Here is a 15033-nt window from a genome sequence, read left to right as displayed (position 1 = left end):
TTCACCTGTACGTGTTCGGACAGCATTTACAGACACTCGCAGGCACGTGAGCCGGGCAGGAGGGTTCCCAGCCAGCCCCCATCTCCTCCGCACCCTCAACCCGCCATGCACCTGTGTCATTCCCGTTTCCATCATCATTTGCTGCATTTTCACTCCTTCCCAGCAATGTGCTTGCGAATCAGGCACAGCACAACCACAGGTGGAGAAAACACACTCGGGGTGGGCATCGCTTTTCCCCAACTCACCTGGCACCTGAGTCCGTGCTGCTGCTATAACGTAGAGACAACAGAAACTTACTTCTCATCGTTCTGGAGGCTGGAAGTTCAAGGTCAAATAGCAGTAGATCGCTGCCTGGTGATGGCCTGCCTGCCGGCACACAGACTGCTTCCTTCTCTCTCCGTGTCCTCACCCGGGAGAGGACGGTGCCCTCTGGAGCCTCTTTTATAAGGACGCCAACCCCATTCGTGATGGCTGCACCCTGGTGACCTAATTACTCCAAAGGCCCCGCCTCCTGATACCATCACATTGGGGATTTGGTTTCAACATAGGAATTTGGGGGGACACAGACATTCAGTCTTTCCCACCTGGTTAGTAGACACAGAGCTAAGGTAGGATTCCAGGTCTGTCCGACTGAAAATTCCATGATCTCTCTATTATACCAAACTATTTCAGGCACCGCAGCCTCCCCTACACTGTAGCATCATCCATTTTCTTTTTAAAAAAATACATTTTATTGATTTCAGAGAGGAGGAAGAGGGAGAGATAGAAACATCAATGATGAAAGAGAATCATTGATTGGCTGCCTCCTGCGCACTCCACTCTGGGGCTCGATCCCACAACCCGGGGATCGAACCGTGACTCCTGGTCCATAGGTCGATGCACAACCACTGAGCCACGCCAGTCGGGCTAGCGTCATCCATTTTCTCATGGGCTCTAACAACGTCATAGGTAGGACCCAAGGCCTCCAGACTCTCAGAGCCTGAAGCAGCAGAGATGGCAGGAAGCACAAATTCCCCACCTGGGCCACTAGGGGCGATGGTGAGCAGCCACTCTGCTTCCCTCTCTGGGTGTCTGGACCCACGTGTTCTCTCTACTCCACAGCGCCTCTCACTCCAGCCACCAGGCCTGTGTCTGTCTTCTCAGGTCTCCTTGCCCAATGGCTCCTTGAAGACAAGGTCTATTTTTCTTTCTCTCCGTCCACTCGGCACACAGCAAGGGAGCTGAGCAAGGAGAAGGGGGCTTTGTTGGCCCACATGCTCTATGCCATGTGGTCTGACTCACGCTCCTCCAACAGAACATCGAGACTGTGGTCCTAGGACCTGCTACAGGGACAGCAGGTCCGCATGTTAAATTGGGACTAGCCCTGGCCGGTGTGGTTCAGTGGATAGAACATCGGCCTGCGGACCAAAGGGACCCGGGTTCGATTTCGGTCAAGGGCACGAAGCTTACTTGCAGGCTCCTCCCCGGCCTGGGCCCTGGTCGGGGCACGTGCAGGAGGCAACCGATGTGTCTCACTCACATCAATGTTTCTCTCTGTCTTTCCCTCCCTCTTCCACTCTCCCTAAAAATCAATGGAAAAATATCCTCTGGTGGAACAATAAAATAAAATAATAAAATAAAATAAAATAATAAAATAAAATAAATTGGGACCATCCCAGGACACCAGCAAAACAAATGGCTACCCAGTTGGGGGGAGTTCCTTAGTTAAAGAGTTTGTAAAGGTTAAATAAACAAAATAAAGTAAATTTTTAAAAAGCGTTGGCACAGGTTGAGCTACCACCGGCCGCACAGGTGTGGTCAGAGAGAGGAGGGCTCCCAGGTGCTGGGCCCTGGTGAGATCCAGACTTCGAAGAGGAGGCTCATTTCCCCGCTGGGCAAGGCTCCCTGATGTGGGGTTCGGGGCTGAGAGGCAGTCGCCTGGGGTCCCAGCAGTGTCAGGTCTCCTGTCCCCAGGACCACTCTGTTCCAGCTCTGGGAGGGGGGACAGGATGGGCAAAGGGAGGGACCATGGAAAGGGCTGGGCCGGGACCAGCACCCTGGCCGCAGCCACCCCTGGACATCCTGCCTTGGCCAGAAGGGGCCTGGCAAGGACGCAGAGGCAGAGGAACTGGGAAAGGGCTGGAAACCACAGGCGTCTGAGGAACAGCGCCAAGAGGCTGCCCGGTGATGCAATTCACGGAGACAAAAACACAGAGCCCTCCAGTCCTCCCCAGGAGCAGGCATCATCCGCGTGACCTTCCAGGAACCTGCTGACAGACAGTGTTCTGTGCGCCTCTCTGCCTGGGACCTGGGGTGACTGCGAAGAGGGAGGGGCGGGAGGGGCTGGAGTGAGGCAGAGAGGAAGCCGGGGTAGGGGTGGGGGGACGGGGTGCTCGGTCCTGGCACGGGGCTCTTGGGCTCCATCTGCTGGTGGCGCGAGGAACCACACCCACCTCCCAACCAAAGTGAACAGTGTTTCTGAGAGAAGGTATGTGTGCAGAGAGAGGAACCAAAACATTCCCGCCTCTGCCCTCGCCGGTTTGGCTCAGTGGGAAGAGCTTCGGCCTGTGGACTGAAGGGTCCTGGGTTCGATTCCAGTCAAGGGCGCGTACCTCAGTGGCAGGCTCATTCCCTGGCGTGTGGGAAGGCAACCCATCTATGTGTCTCTCTCACATCGATGTTTTTCTGTGTGTGTCTCTCTCTTCTGTCCACTCTCTCTACAAATTAACAGGGTCACGGTGGGAAGCAAGGCGATTCAATTCCCCGAGGCAAGGTGTCTTTGTGGTCCTTGTGGAATCGTCCCTTTCTGAACTCCGGGGGCCGGACCAGTCCCTGGAGCACAGACACTGGCTGAGCGGATGACCGGACGAGGCCGGAGCACCTCCCTTTCCTGTCACCTGTCTGCCATGGCCCATCTGAGGCCGGGCGGCCTGTGTGCAGGTGGCGCTCAGGAAAGGCCCGGGGCATTTCTGCCTCGTATCACCCTCCAACATGACAAGCCATGATTTCAACGGTGGCAGCAATCGGGACTCAAATCCAAGCTTGTTCACAAACTAAACCTGGTTGCTGTATAAAAACAACATACACTTAAGTAGGTCTTGTACACATTGTATTTTTCAATGTTGTCTGTTAAGGACTAAATTAGTAATGTTTGCCTTGAGCATGTGGCAGGTCATTCCTTCCTCCTCTCTCTCTCTCTCTCTCTCTCTCTCTCTTTCTCTCTCTCTCTCTGACTCCCTCCCAGATAGAAGGGCATTAAAGGACAGTCCGGGTGGACTGTGCAGAATGAGGCTTTCCGGGATGTTGTGAAACAATAAAAAATTTACATCTGTAGACCCAGCGAGAGCCTACCTGCCTGACGAGGGTCCGCAGGTACATACCATAAAGGTAACTGTGATGCCGTTCAGTGTATCTTCTGCTCTCTGCTCTGGGGGCGCCTCCCTCACTCCCGGGAGGTGACTAAGTAGAAAACAATCCTACCATAGAGTAGATATTGCCACGGGGTGAGGGGTGTCAAATCCATCGCCCACCTGAAACGTTACACAACCAAAGAGGATGTATGAAGTAGGAGAGCTTGGGAGGACGACTCTGCCAGCCCCAGAAAGGTCAGCGAGGGAGGCGGGTGTGGGAATAGCACTGGGATGTATACCCGAGTTATCCCGTCTGATCAAATGCACCCCAAAACCAGGAGGCGGCTGCCGTCACCAGGCCCTGGGTAGTAGCCACGGGCTTGATTCTATCGTGCATGTGAGTCTCGGGGTGCAGCTGTCCTCCTAAGGGGGACGCCCCTCCCTGCGCTGTGACCCCGCAGCCTCGACTCCCACTGCTAGTCCGCGTGTGTCACCAAAGGCTCTGAAGTGGAAATAATAGAATGTTGACTAAATGGTCTCCATGGTCACATGTTCCCCAACTGCACACCGCAGACCAGCCCAGCCATGCTGTCTCAGGGAGTCCTGGAGGGACTCTACAGGGACCCCAGGTACACATTGAAGAATGTCCCCGCATGGACACCGTACATTCTTTCCTGTCTTTAAATTTCCACATAGGAATTGAAGGCCAAAGAAATTGACATCTAACGGATTCTTCTTTCCAATTTCTCATTTTGCTCAGTGCCAGTGAGAGGGGTTCTGGCGGACCTGGCTTTAGGATGGGTTTAGGATGGGGTTTCTTCCAGTGGGAGGATGCAACCCTGCTCATACCCGCAAAGGGGCGGAACTCCAGTGCCAAGTCTCTTGCATGTCCCATTTCTCCAAAGATTGCCCTGGCCAGTGTGGCTCAGTTGATGGGGCACCCTGGGCACCAAGAGGTCACTGGTTCAATTCCCGGTCAGGGCACATGCCGGGGTTGTGAGCTCAATCACCTGTAGGGGGCGTGCAGGAGGCAGCCGATCCATGTTTCCCTCTCACATCAATGTTTCTCTCTCTCCCTTTCCCTTCCTCTCTCTCTAAAAAAAATCATTAAGAATGTTATTTAAAAAAGAAAACATTAATTCACTGAGCTGTACTGATCTCCTAAATGTTGACACATCCCATTATACAAGATCTAAAAATCCTATTCATTGTTATAAAAAAACAAGAACACAAGATCATCGAAATACCACCCAACCCCCGGGAAAGTTAGAAAACCCAAGCCAATGCCAGGCCCTGAGGACGCACGGTGACAGGGCCTGATCGCGCGGCAGCTCCGAGCTCAGCCAGGCCCGCGGCTGAGACTTCGGGGTTCCTGGGGGAGAATAAATGGAAAATATGTGAAGAAGTTAAGTGTCCTTGGTGTCAGCCTCCCCCAAATACCAGCGAGTCTGGCCAGTCGCTGGGCGGGCTACTCTGTGAACACATACTCAACTGGAGGACTCCACCCGGAGGTTCAGGTGACGGGGGGCGGCCGCCCCCTGGACGGTGACATTCAGGCTTAGCTGTCTCCCTGCAGACCCGACAGCGCGGAAGCCGCTGCGTCCCATCAGAGGCTCCTTCTGCCTCTCACGCCTCCTCAGTTCTGTTCCCCAGAGGCCCCGGCACCCGAGGCGCAGCCACGGCCCATCTGTCCCCTCCCCTCCTGTCACCCCGTTATTCTTTTTGTTTCCTGATATCTCCACGTTGGTTTTTCCTCTGCGTTACTCAGGAAGACGGAACACCCCTCGTCCAACAGCTCCTCCCCCCCCTCCCGTGCAAAGGTCTTTATCTCAGTCTGGGTCCTTCACACCTGCGAGAACCAGAGGTTATGACGTCGGCGCTTCCAAGCCACGCGCAGCCCAGGGGCAGCTGGAGACTCGGAGACGCGGGCCCGTCGGTCTGAGGTGGGACTTAGACATCCGTGATTTTTTTAAAATATGGAACGCGTCACGAATGTGCGTGTCCTCCTTGCGCAGGGGCCAATCTTCTCTGCGTCGTTCCGGTTTCAGGATATGGGCCACTGAAGCGAGCAGGACACCCGTGATTTCTAAACATCCCTCCCTCCCATCAGGGCTACCGTCCAGCCACGGCGGACGGGCCCCGGCACTGAGGCCTGGCAGGTTCTCCGTTCCTCTTGCTGTTGTTAATCCTCACCCAAGGATACCTTCCCATTGGTTTTTAGAGAGAGTGGGAGAGGGAAAGACAGAAACATCGATGTGAGAGAAATACATCAATTGGTTGCCTCCTGCACGAGCCCCCACCAGGGCCGGTGCTCTGGGGAGGAGCCTGCAACCGAGGTACGTGCCCTTGACCGGAATCGAACCCGGGACCCCTTTGGTCCACAGGCCGACGCTCTATCCACTGAGCCACACTGGCTACAGCAGTTCTCTGTTCCCAATACTTGTCGTAGCATCAGCCACAGCTGTCATTCTGACGGGGCGCCTCTGGGCACCGGTGTCCATGCCAGCACGTGGGAGTTATCCTGGACTCCTGGGCTTTCCCCGCCCCCATAGTATGGCCTAGATTTGGGCCTCGGCCTCCCCCATCGGAGCTGCCCTACAGTCTCCCCATCCATGCCCGCCACCTGGGATCAGGCCACTATCCTCACACCCTGGGCCTCTCCCTGCTCCCGGCTGGACAAGGCCCAGCCATGGCTCCAGACTGAGTCCAGCAGCCCCACCCCCGCCCAGGAGCCCCCCCCCCCCCCCCGCCTCTACCCTGATAACACCCACCGCTCCGTCCCCCTAGAGGCACCCGCCCATCTTCCCCAGTCTCTCCCAGTTCACTGGCATTCCTGTCCCTGCACCTGCCCACCTTTAACGTACCACTTTTTTTAAAATATATTTTTATTGATTTCAGAGAGGAAGGAAGAAGGAGAGGGCGATAGAAACATCAATGATGAGAGAGGATCATTGATCGGCTGCCTCCTGCATGCCCCCTACTGGGGATCGAGTCCGAAACCCAGGCATATGCCCTTGACCTGAATCAAACCTGGGACCCTTCAGTCTGCAGGCTGATGCTCTATCCACTGAGCCAAACCAGCCAGGGATGTTTTGGTTTTATAACTGTATCAGGGCCACTGTCTTATGTTTGAATGTATTTAAGTGAAACTGTGTAAGCATAACTGAGTTCCACAGGAAGATTTTTGAAGATGACTCTATCATTCAAACTGGAGGAAAACGTCCATGGTGTTTGTCCACTGAACACGTCTGCCTGGTCCTAAGCCGTTCACCTTCTCGGGGACCACACTCTGATTCCGCGGAAAATCCACATGAAGACGATTTCGCTGCAGAGAACCTGTCTCCACCGTCATTACCTTGGCATTGTGCTACCTGAGAGCAAGAACACACACTTTCGCCCGGAACTAAGTCTCTCTCAAGGAATCGGAGGGGAGCCGCCTCGCTCGCCCAACACTGTGTGCTGTTTATTTTTAGGATCGTCCCGAAATCTGAATCAAGAACAAAAGCGAAACTGCCCGGCCACTTCTGCGAGGAAAACACATCAAGTCCCCAAAGGAATGTGTTCCTTGAAACTGCAGAGCAGGCCTCCCTCGCTTGGCCCGTCATCCGTCTCGGAAAAGGATGTTTTTACAATCAGAGCAGAAGCAGGACAGGCCGCCTGCGTGCACGCTTCTTTGTTGCGCAATGACTGTAACTTGCTCGGATTCCAGCGGCGGAGAAAGCAGCAACGGCGGTGTGGTTACTCTCCAAAGTGAAACTTAAAACCACAGCCTCCGGTGCACAAAAGGCAGAATGAGTCACCGGAAGAGGCCACTTGCTTGCAGAACTCATTAAAAGCCACGCCGGGCTGAATGGACTTCCTGCCCCGTGCAAGGATCCCGGGAAACAGCACAGCCCCTCCAGGCCCCGACCGTGTGGGGTGTGGGGAAGGGAGAGCCGTCGAAAGCTGGGCCCAGCCCGGGTCCTCCGGCTCCCATGTGCTAGGCTGCTCGGCCCGGCCTGTCGCAGGCAGTCCCCCTCCCAGGCAGGCCCTGCTGCCGCCGAGATGCCCAGGAAGGTGGCTCGGGCCGGCTGCTGGGCACCTGGGGCTCAGGACACCTGGGGACTCGGGGGGAGCCCCTGCGTGGGTTTCCAGGGGCCTCCCTCCTTCAGCAGGTCCTTTCTGTCGCCCTGGCCAGGCCCGAGTCAGATGCCAGCTGCCCCTGGACGCGCAGCTCCTGGGGACCAGGGCCCGGGCCTCAGTGTGCCTCTGGAAGCCGAGCCAGCACCGGCATCTGGGAGGATGTATCCACACAGGTGGGCCCCACACCCGGGTGGATTGGAAAGGTCCCGGGTGGGGCCAGGGACTTGCATTGCTAACAAGCCACGGATGCAGGCACTGCAGGCCCCAAGACGACGCTTTGAGAACCACCCGTCTTAGGCCTGAATGTCAAACAGCCGCCAGCACCTCCCTCCTCCACGCCAGTTCGTGATGCTGACCTTGAGTGGTGCCAGTTGGAGGCCCTGTGGTGCCCAGGCCGTCGGGGGAAGGCGCTCCTCCCCTCCCCCGGCAGGAGCCCACCACTCACCTGGCTGGCGTCCAGGGCCCGCGCTCCGGGAGGGGCCTCTATCAAGCCTGGATCATGTTTTCAAAGGCTTTGCCTTCAAACCAAATGGAGTGTGCCCCCAGGTGGCCATGGGGAGCCACTGGCTTTCAGGGCCAACTTTTTGTTGTTAATTCTCACCTGGGGATATTTTTCCATTGATTTTTAGGGAGAGTGGAAGAGAGAGGGAAAGGCAGAGAAACACATCGATTGGTTGCCTCCTGCACGACCCCTGACCAGGGCCTAGGCCGGGGAGGAGCCTGCAACCGAGGTACACTCCCTTGACCGGATCGAACCCGGGACCCCCTTTGGTCCACAGGCTGACGCTCTATCCACTGAGCCAAACTGGCCGGGGCCAGGGCCAACTTCTGTCTGGTTTCCTTCCAGGCACCAAGCCCTCGTGCAAGGGGGGTGACACGTGCCTCCTTCGACTGCAGCAGGAGCGGGAGAAGGGACCAGAGGCGGGAAGGCGGCCCTGGTGGCATCCTAACCACTTTCCCTTCATTCAGGGCTGGGAGGGATGTCCTCCCGCCGGCCCGGGCCCACGGGAACGGCAGCCCTGCTCTCACGTCGCCCCTCTGGTCTGGACACAAAACAGGCGTGCAGAGGGCGCCGAGGACTGGGTGGCAGGGACTGGCGGCTGTCCTGGGGCAGCAGCTGGGGCAGCGCTCCTGTTAGAAGCGCACACGCAGGTTCCAGAAGTCAGGTTCTCTTCATTGTTCAAAGGAGCCCGCCTAGCTGCCCTGCATGCCTCTTCTCCCGCCCCTGGATGGCGACCCGGCTCACACATGACCTTCTGCAGGGACCCAAGCCGATGGCCACTCGTCAGTGTTCCTTGGCTTCCGACGAAAGGGATGGCGAGGCTGGGGGGTGGGGGTGGGGGTGTCGGCTTTGAAAGCCAGGATAAGGAGTCTTTTCCGTATTCGGGTGTTGGCAGCTGAGACCTGGAAAAACTCCACCCGTGGAAGAGTTTCCCTGCGTGCGAGAGCTGCCTGCACGTGCAAAGGAGAATGCGTCGCCCAGCGGTGCCCTGGGGAGGGCGTGGGCATCTCAGGGCCCACGACGACGACGGACAGTCAGGCTCCCCTTTATTTTACAGGTAGGAGAGCCGACCATCGGAAACCGTGTGGGAGTGAGTCTGCGATGTGCAGCCGGAGGAGAGGGTCTGCTGTGTCTCCCATGCACACGAGCGTTCATTCTAGGGGGACGCTGGGTCTGGCCGCACGAGCAGCCCAGCCCGGAGCCCTGGCGGCCAGCTTTTATACATACAGGGACCATGGCTCTTACATTTGTTCCAAAAGCACCGGCTGGCACAGGTAGGTCAAGAGGATGTCTCTGGCACAGGGACCAGGCACAAACCCAGAGGAATGGCGACGGCTTTCAAGTGACGTGGGTGAATGAGGCAAGGGCTTGGATTGGTCCAAAATGAAAAACAAGCCCGGCCCGCATGACTCAGTGGTTGACCATCGACCTATGACCCAGGTCACAGTTGATTCCCGGTCAGGGCACAGGCCTGGGCTGCGGGCTCCATCCCCAGTAGGGCGCGTGCAGGAGGCAGCCGGTCCATGATTCTCTCATCATGGATGTTTCTCTCTCTCCCTCTCCCCTCCTGAGATCAATAACAAAATATGAATAAAATAAAGTTCACACTGACTTTCAGAAGCCTTTCACGGGTCTCTTTTATTCCAAGTTCCTAGCTCTGCATCCAGCACAACACAAGGAGTACCACAATGATGCGTATCGTTTCCCAGCACATACGCACACATGAGGTGCCGAAGCAGCACCGGTGAAAGCGGGGAGCCTCACCCAAACCGGCAGAGGGACGTCTCTGCACGTCCTCATGTCTCCGTGCACCAGGCCTGCGTTCCCCGTCGCAGCAGGAACCCTGGGCGACGCCCCTGAGGGACTCCTCCCCGCAGGCGCCCTGATGCCTGGGCACAGGCGCACTCAGCACGGCCCGCCTGCGGGGTGCGGGGCGGTGGCTGTGAACACAGACAAGCCCACACGCACGCGCGTGCACGTCCCCCACGTGCCAGTCTCATTTTCCCAGGCCACGGCCGGTGTGACCGTGACAGATGTGACCTGGGCGGGGGTCACTCTCTGAACTGGACCCAGATCCAGGGCGACTCTCTGGGAGGCGTGCCCGGATCACGTGCCGTGGGGCGGACGCCCCGGGTGACGCGCTCACACCTGCAGGTGGCACGGCCAGCGCTGCTCGTCCTGGCGGGGCGATGGCCTGAGGGGGTGCCCCCTCTCCCCCAGCCTCGCTCTCCAGTGGAGGAGGAACGAGACTCAGGTCACAGCAGCTACAATTCACCCCGAACACCCTCTGGAAGAAAGAATGAGTGCAGCTTCCAAAGGAGGCCAGTGCCCACGCCCAGAGCTCGGGCAGGACCGTGTTTCATCACGTCTCGTGCCTCCCGAGGGGCTCTGTGGGTGCGTGTGTGCGTGATTCCATGCAAAGGGGATGCCTTTCTGTGGGGCCACAGCCATTCCCCAGGGGCCTCGTCCCAGAGCCGCCGCCTGCCGCCTGCCGCGCAACCTCGTGTCTCTTTCACAGAAAGAGTCAAGTCCATGGCCTGCCCCACAGTGCGGCCTCCTAGGACTCTAACAACAGCATCTGAAGAGGAAAGCACTTCAACCACCGGAGGAAAACGCTCTTTAGAAAAATAATACTTCAAAAAATAAAGCAAAATCTTTTACCAAAATAACTCTTTAACTTTTCAAACTGTTCTCTCGATAATTTGTTTATATAAACAAGAGAGTCCATCTCCCCATGGCTTAAAGAATGGCCCTCCAGCCGTGACTCATCCACGTGCCGTGCCCTGACCTGAGTGGGAAAAGCTGAGAAAAATAAAAAGGTCGGTGTGGTGAGATTCGAGAACAAGGCTCTGGGTAGTCCAACGTACATCTTCTTAATGTATCAGTGACCGTTATCGTAGAAAGACTATGGCTAACTGCTTAAAACAATAACCAATCAGAGTAAAGTAATAAATAATATCTACAAAGAATATAATTTAACTTCTTGAAACGATTTTCTTAAAACCAAGCAGCTTCGTTTGAGAGCTTCCCGTGGAAACCGGCATCACAGCCGTGCGGCATCGGCTCCGTGCCAGCCGCATGCCCAGCTCCGCCTGCCGGAGGCGAGGCCGCGGCCGAGGGCCGGCCTGACGGGAAACACTGCCCCTCACACTCCCTCGGGCCTGAGCTTAAGGCTTCAGTTACCGGGAGCTGGACAAAGCACATTCCAGAGAACACGCCTGCCAGGTGCATTAAGGCATAGATAGTCCAGCGTGAGCCACAAAAAGGGGGTGGGGAGGGGCCAGTGACGTCGGTTCTCTAATCGAAGTATAAAGAAGAGCTTGTCACCTAAAACTAGACCGTCGGCAAATACTGCAAGGGACACCCACAGGGCCAGGCCCTTCAGAGACCCCAGATCCAGGTCACATGACCCAGCATGTGCCCCCCACCCCCGACCCCCACGGGGAACAGAAGATGGGTGGGAGCCACCACGGGGACGTGTGCCCCTCTCCACGTGGCGCGCACCTGGCGACCTCGGGGGCACTGTCCCCAGCAGGGACCAGGCGCCAGCTCTGCTGGGCTTCACAGGGACATGCTGCCCAGTGACCGGCAGGCGGGTAGGGCAGCGTGGTCTCTGGCTTTCAGCCACAGCGAGGAAAGGCCCCCACACCACCCCCCCCCCGGAGTGCACCCGACTCCTCGCCCAGGATGTGCACCCTGGTACTTGACTTAGAAACGCCAGCCCCGGGGAGCGGGAGGAGGGTGCACCCCAGCTCCCTGCGCTCAGGCAATGACCGCACGCGGCTCCCGAGCTCCCTCCTGGGCTCCCACAACCGATCCTTTAATGGGCGGCCGGTCTTGGCTGACGCGGGCGGCTGCGGGGCGTCACGCCGAGGCAGAGTGGACGTCCTGGTTCTCGAACGGGGGCAGCGGCTCCCGCCAGAAGGTGAAGTCACTGAACGTGTCTGAGCAGGGGAAGTCCGAGGAATGGCTCCTCTTCAGCAGCGGGAAGACGTGGTCAACCACTTCACAGAGCCTCACGTACCTGGAAGGACACGGACAAGGTCACCGCCCGCCAGGGACGCCAGCCCAGGGCAGCACCTGCCACGCGCCGAGCTCGGAAACCAGGAGCGACCCCCGGGCCTGAGGCCGGACCCCGGGGCTAATGCTGCGGAGGGCGCTCTGGAATAGGCCTCAGTCATCAGCAGGCGGCCGCAGGGAGCGCCAGCAGGATGAGAGAAGGCCCCGGGCGAGGCACCGGCCTGCCGAGGCAGGAAGGACCCCGGAGGCGGAGCTGCAGGACAAGAGGAGTCAGCAGCAGAGGCCAGCGCCCTGCGGAGCTCACGTGTGCACGTCATGGGAGGGAATCGGCCTCTGGAGCATGGCGAGCCCAGGCCTCTGTGCGGTGGGAAGGCGCTGGGCCCTGGGCTAAGGACGTGGACTGGACCTTCCGCTGCCATGTACCAGCTGCGTGGTCTGGGGAAATGGATCCCCCACCCCCCCCCTTCCTGCTTGGAGCCTGTGGCCGGCCCTCCCTCCCTGGGCTCAGTTCCGAGCATGGACTTGAACTAGGCCCTGCTTCTCAGTGCTCCCTGCAGGCCCCTCACTCGCTTCTGTGATCCCCAAGAGGCCGGAGCATCTTCGTTTCCGTGGCCTGAGCTCCGAAAAGAAAGCTGCTGCGCTGACGCATTTTCAGGCTCCGGTGCCTCCCAGCAGACACCGTGACCCACCCGGGCCTCTGCACACCGAGCCCCTCGCGGCCACCGGGTCCCTCTCCAGCACCAATTTGCTGAGAACCCAAAGGGGCTTTCCCAACACCCCCCTCGAGGAAGCGGCCTGCCCGAGGCATGAGATGACTTATTGGACAAGAAGGAGCGCCTGTGTCCAATCAAGGCCCTCCCAGGGCTTCTGAGAGCATGGAGCTCGCAGGACACAAAGCATCTCCCTTCACAGCGAGAGGCTGTCTTTCCTGGGGACTGAAGCCAATGTTCAGACCTCCTCCTGGCCCTGAGACCTACGCGTGTGAGTTCTGTGGCCAGGGGAGGCGGCCGTACCCCGGGGAGCAGGTCACCGCTCGCCAGCAGGGTGGGCCTGCCTCGGAACGCACTGTCAAGGTCAGGAGAGAGTCTGCAGCCCCCCAGGCTGCCTCGTTCCAGGCCCCCCGCCCAGCCCTCTGCCTCCGGGAAAGGCGTGGCCACAACCCCGGGAGGAACCCGGACGATCACACAGCAGTGACTGTGAGATGGCGCTCCGGCCAGAATGCGCCTCATCCTGAAATACAGTGTCATGTGAGAGTCCGTTTGGTTACCCTTTTAATTCGCCTTCTAGGCTTTTCGGCCCAACTTGGCAAATCAAAACCACTCGTTTTCAAATTCATGCAATTCCACTCCGGAGCAGCCTGTAACCGCCGGTTTCAGTGTTCCACCCAGAGGGGACCTGATTTAATCCAGATTGTCCAAACATTACGTTTTGGGCAAAAATACGAGGAGTGAAAGCATATTTTCCTTGCAGGGATTAAAGATTAAAATATAGGCAACCGAAGGACCCAAAGGAATACCGTGAACGGTAAGAGGCCACTCCCACACCACCCTGGCCACGGCGGCGGCGGCCGCGGCGACCCTGGCCGGCGCGGGGACTCACGAGGAGATGTTGGTCTTGGCGTGCTCCTGCACCAGCTCGCCCTTGGGGTTGACGGTGAATATTCGGTTCAAAGACACTCCTACTTGCTTGTACGAATACACGTCCTACGTTGGGGAAAGGGTTGGGAAGGAGTGAATACAGACACAGGACCTCCCCGACTGGACGCAATGCTGCGCCGTCTCATGAACCAGCACTACGCTCCCCACCCGTGTGGGAAGAGTGTTTGGGCGTGAACGTGACACCAGCTTTCCCCTCTGGGCACCGTGAGGGTCTATGCAGCAAGGGAGTCAGAGGGTGGACCGCCTGGCGGGCTCCCTGCACCCTGACACTCCTGAAGGTCGCTCTCTGGCCCGTCTTCTTCGCACGTAGGAGAACTTTCTTACTGTGAAGTTACTCCCCGACTCGATTCTCTAACGCTGAGCTTTCCAGCAAACGGGGGCAGCGACACCCAATCCCACGGGGTTTCTCTCACCGTGTGGAACAGCACGGCGGGCCCTGGTCCACCGAGGACACGCTCCCAGGCCCCAGTGGGTGCCTGAAACCTCGGAGGGTACCCAGCCTACAGAGGCCACACTGTCCCTGTGCACGCGTACCTCTGGTTACGTGAACTTGGTAAGTGAGGCACAGGAACAATAATAACCCAGGATAACGGAGCAAGTGCAGCGGTGCATGGCAACAGGGAAAGTGGCGTGAACGGGCATTCTCAGTAAAACGGGTGACCTGAACCCCAGCACTGCAACACCGCACGCCGGTCTGACCACCCGACGGCTGAGTGACTGGCCTAATGGGCGAGGCGCATCCACAGTGTGAATACACGGGGGGGGGGGGGCGGGGGGGGGGCCCCCCCGCGGCCGATGCCTCCCGGGCGGGGCGGGGCGGGGCGGGATGGGACTCGGGAGATTTCATCTCGCCGCTCAGAAAGGTGAGCGAGTTAAAACTTGTGAGCTTGCCCTGGCCAGTTTGGCTCAGTGGATAAAGCGTCGGCCTGGGGACTGAGAGGTCCTGGGTTCGATTCCAGTCAAGGGCATGTACGTTGGTTGCGGGCACATCCCCAGTAGGAGGTGTGCAGGAGGCAGCTGATCGATGTTTCTCTCTCATCGATGTTTCTAAATCTCTACCCCTCTCCCTTCCTCTCTGTGGAAAATCAATAAAATATATTTTTTTAAAAAAACAAAAAAACTTGTGAGCTACTTCCGGACGTTTCCATGGAGCGTTTTCCGACTGCGGCTGATCACAGTTACTGAAGCCACGGAGAGCGAAGCCGCGGGTAAGCGGGGGCTGCTCTGCTCTGGAAACCGACTCCCCGCGGGGCTGAGGGCTGGCTTCGTGGTCCCCGTGTGGGAGGAAGCGGCTAATCCTACTCCGTGTTCCTGTTTTACCAATTCAGCAAGCAGTTCCGAACTTAATGTGTCTAGTCCCACATCTCATGCCTCAAACGGAAATGCACCAGCCCGCCTGCGG

General features: G+C 57.9%; 1 protein-coding gene and 1 non-coding gene across 2 annotated transcripts in view; both read right to left on the bottom strand.

Annotated features, from left to right (window-relative positions):
* Positions 1 to 5299: 5299 nt before the first annotated feature.
* Positions 5300 to 5406, bottom strand: LOC111824070. The gene has a single exon (XR_002827173.1). It is a non-coding gene; the product is annotated as a U6 spliceosomal RNA (small nuclear RNA).
* A 6138-nt stretch (positions 5407 to 11544) lies between these two features.
* LPIN1 (lipin 1) overlaps positions 11545 to 15033 on the bottom strand; it is a 29866-nt gene continuing 26377 nt past the window's right edge. Inside the window, exons 18-19 of the mRNA XM_006106639.3 lie at positions 13573 to 13676; positions 11545 to 11977 (exon numbers count right to left, since the gene is read on the bottom strand). Of these exons, the coding sequence (XP_006106701.1) occupies positions 11818 to 11977; positions 13573 to 13676 (264 nt within the window). The 3' untranslated portion in view covers positions 11545 to 11817. The remainder of the gene's footprint in view (positions 11978 to 13572; positions 13677 to 15033) is intronic.

This window comes from Myotis lucifugus, unplaced genomic scaffold (assembly GCF_000147115.1).
Source record: "Myotis lucifugus unplaced genomic scaffold, Myoluc2.0 scaffold_874, whole genome shotgun sequence".
Classification (NCBI taxonomy): Eukaryota; Metazoa; Chordata; class Mammalia; order Chiroptera; family Vespertilionidae; genus Myotis; species Myotis lucifugus.
The sequence above is the reverse complement of the archived record's forward strand: the minus strand, read 5'-3'. Positions and strand labels throughout refer to the sequence as shown.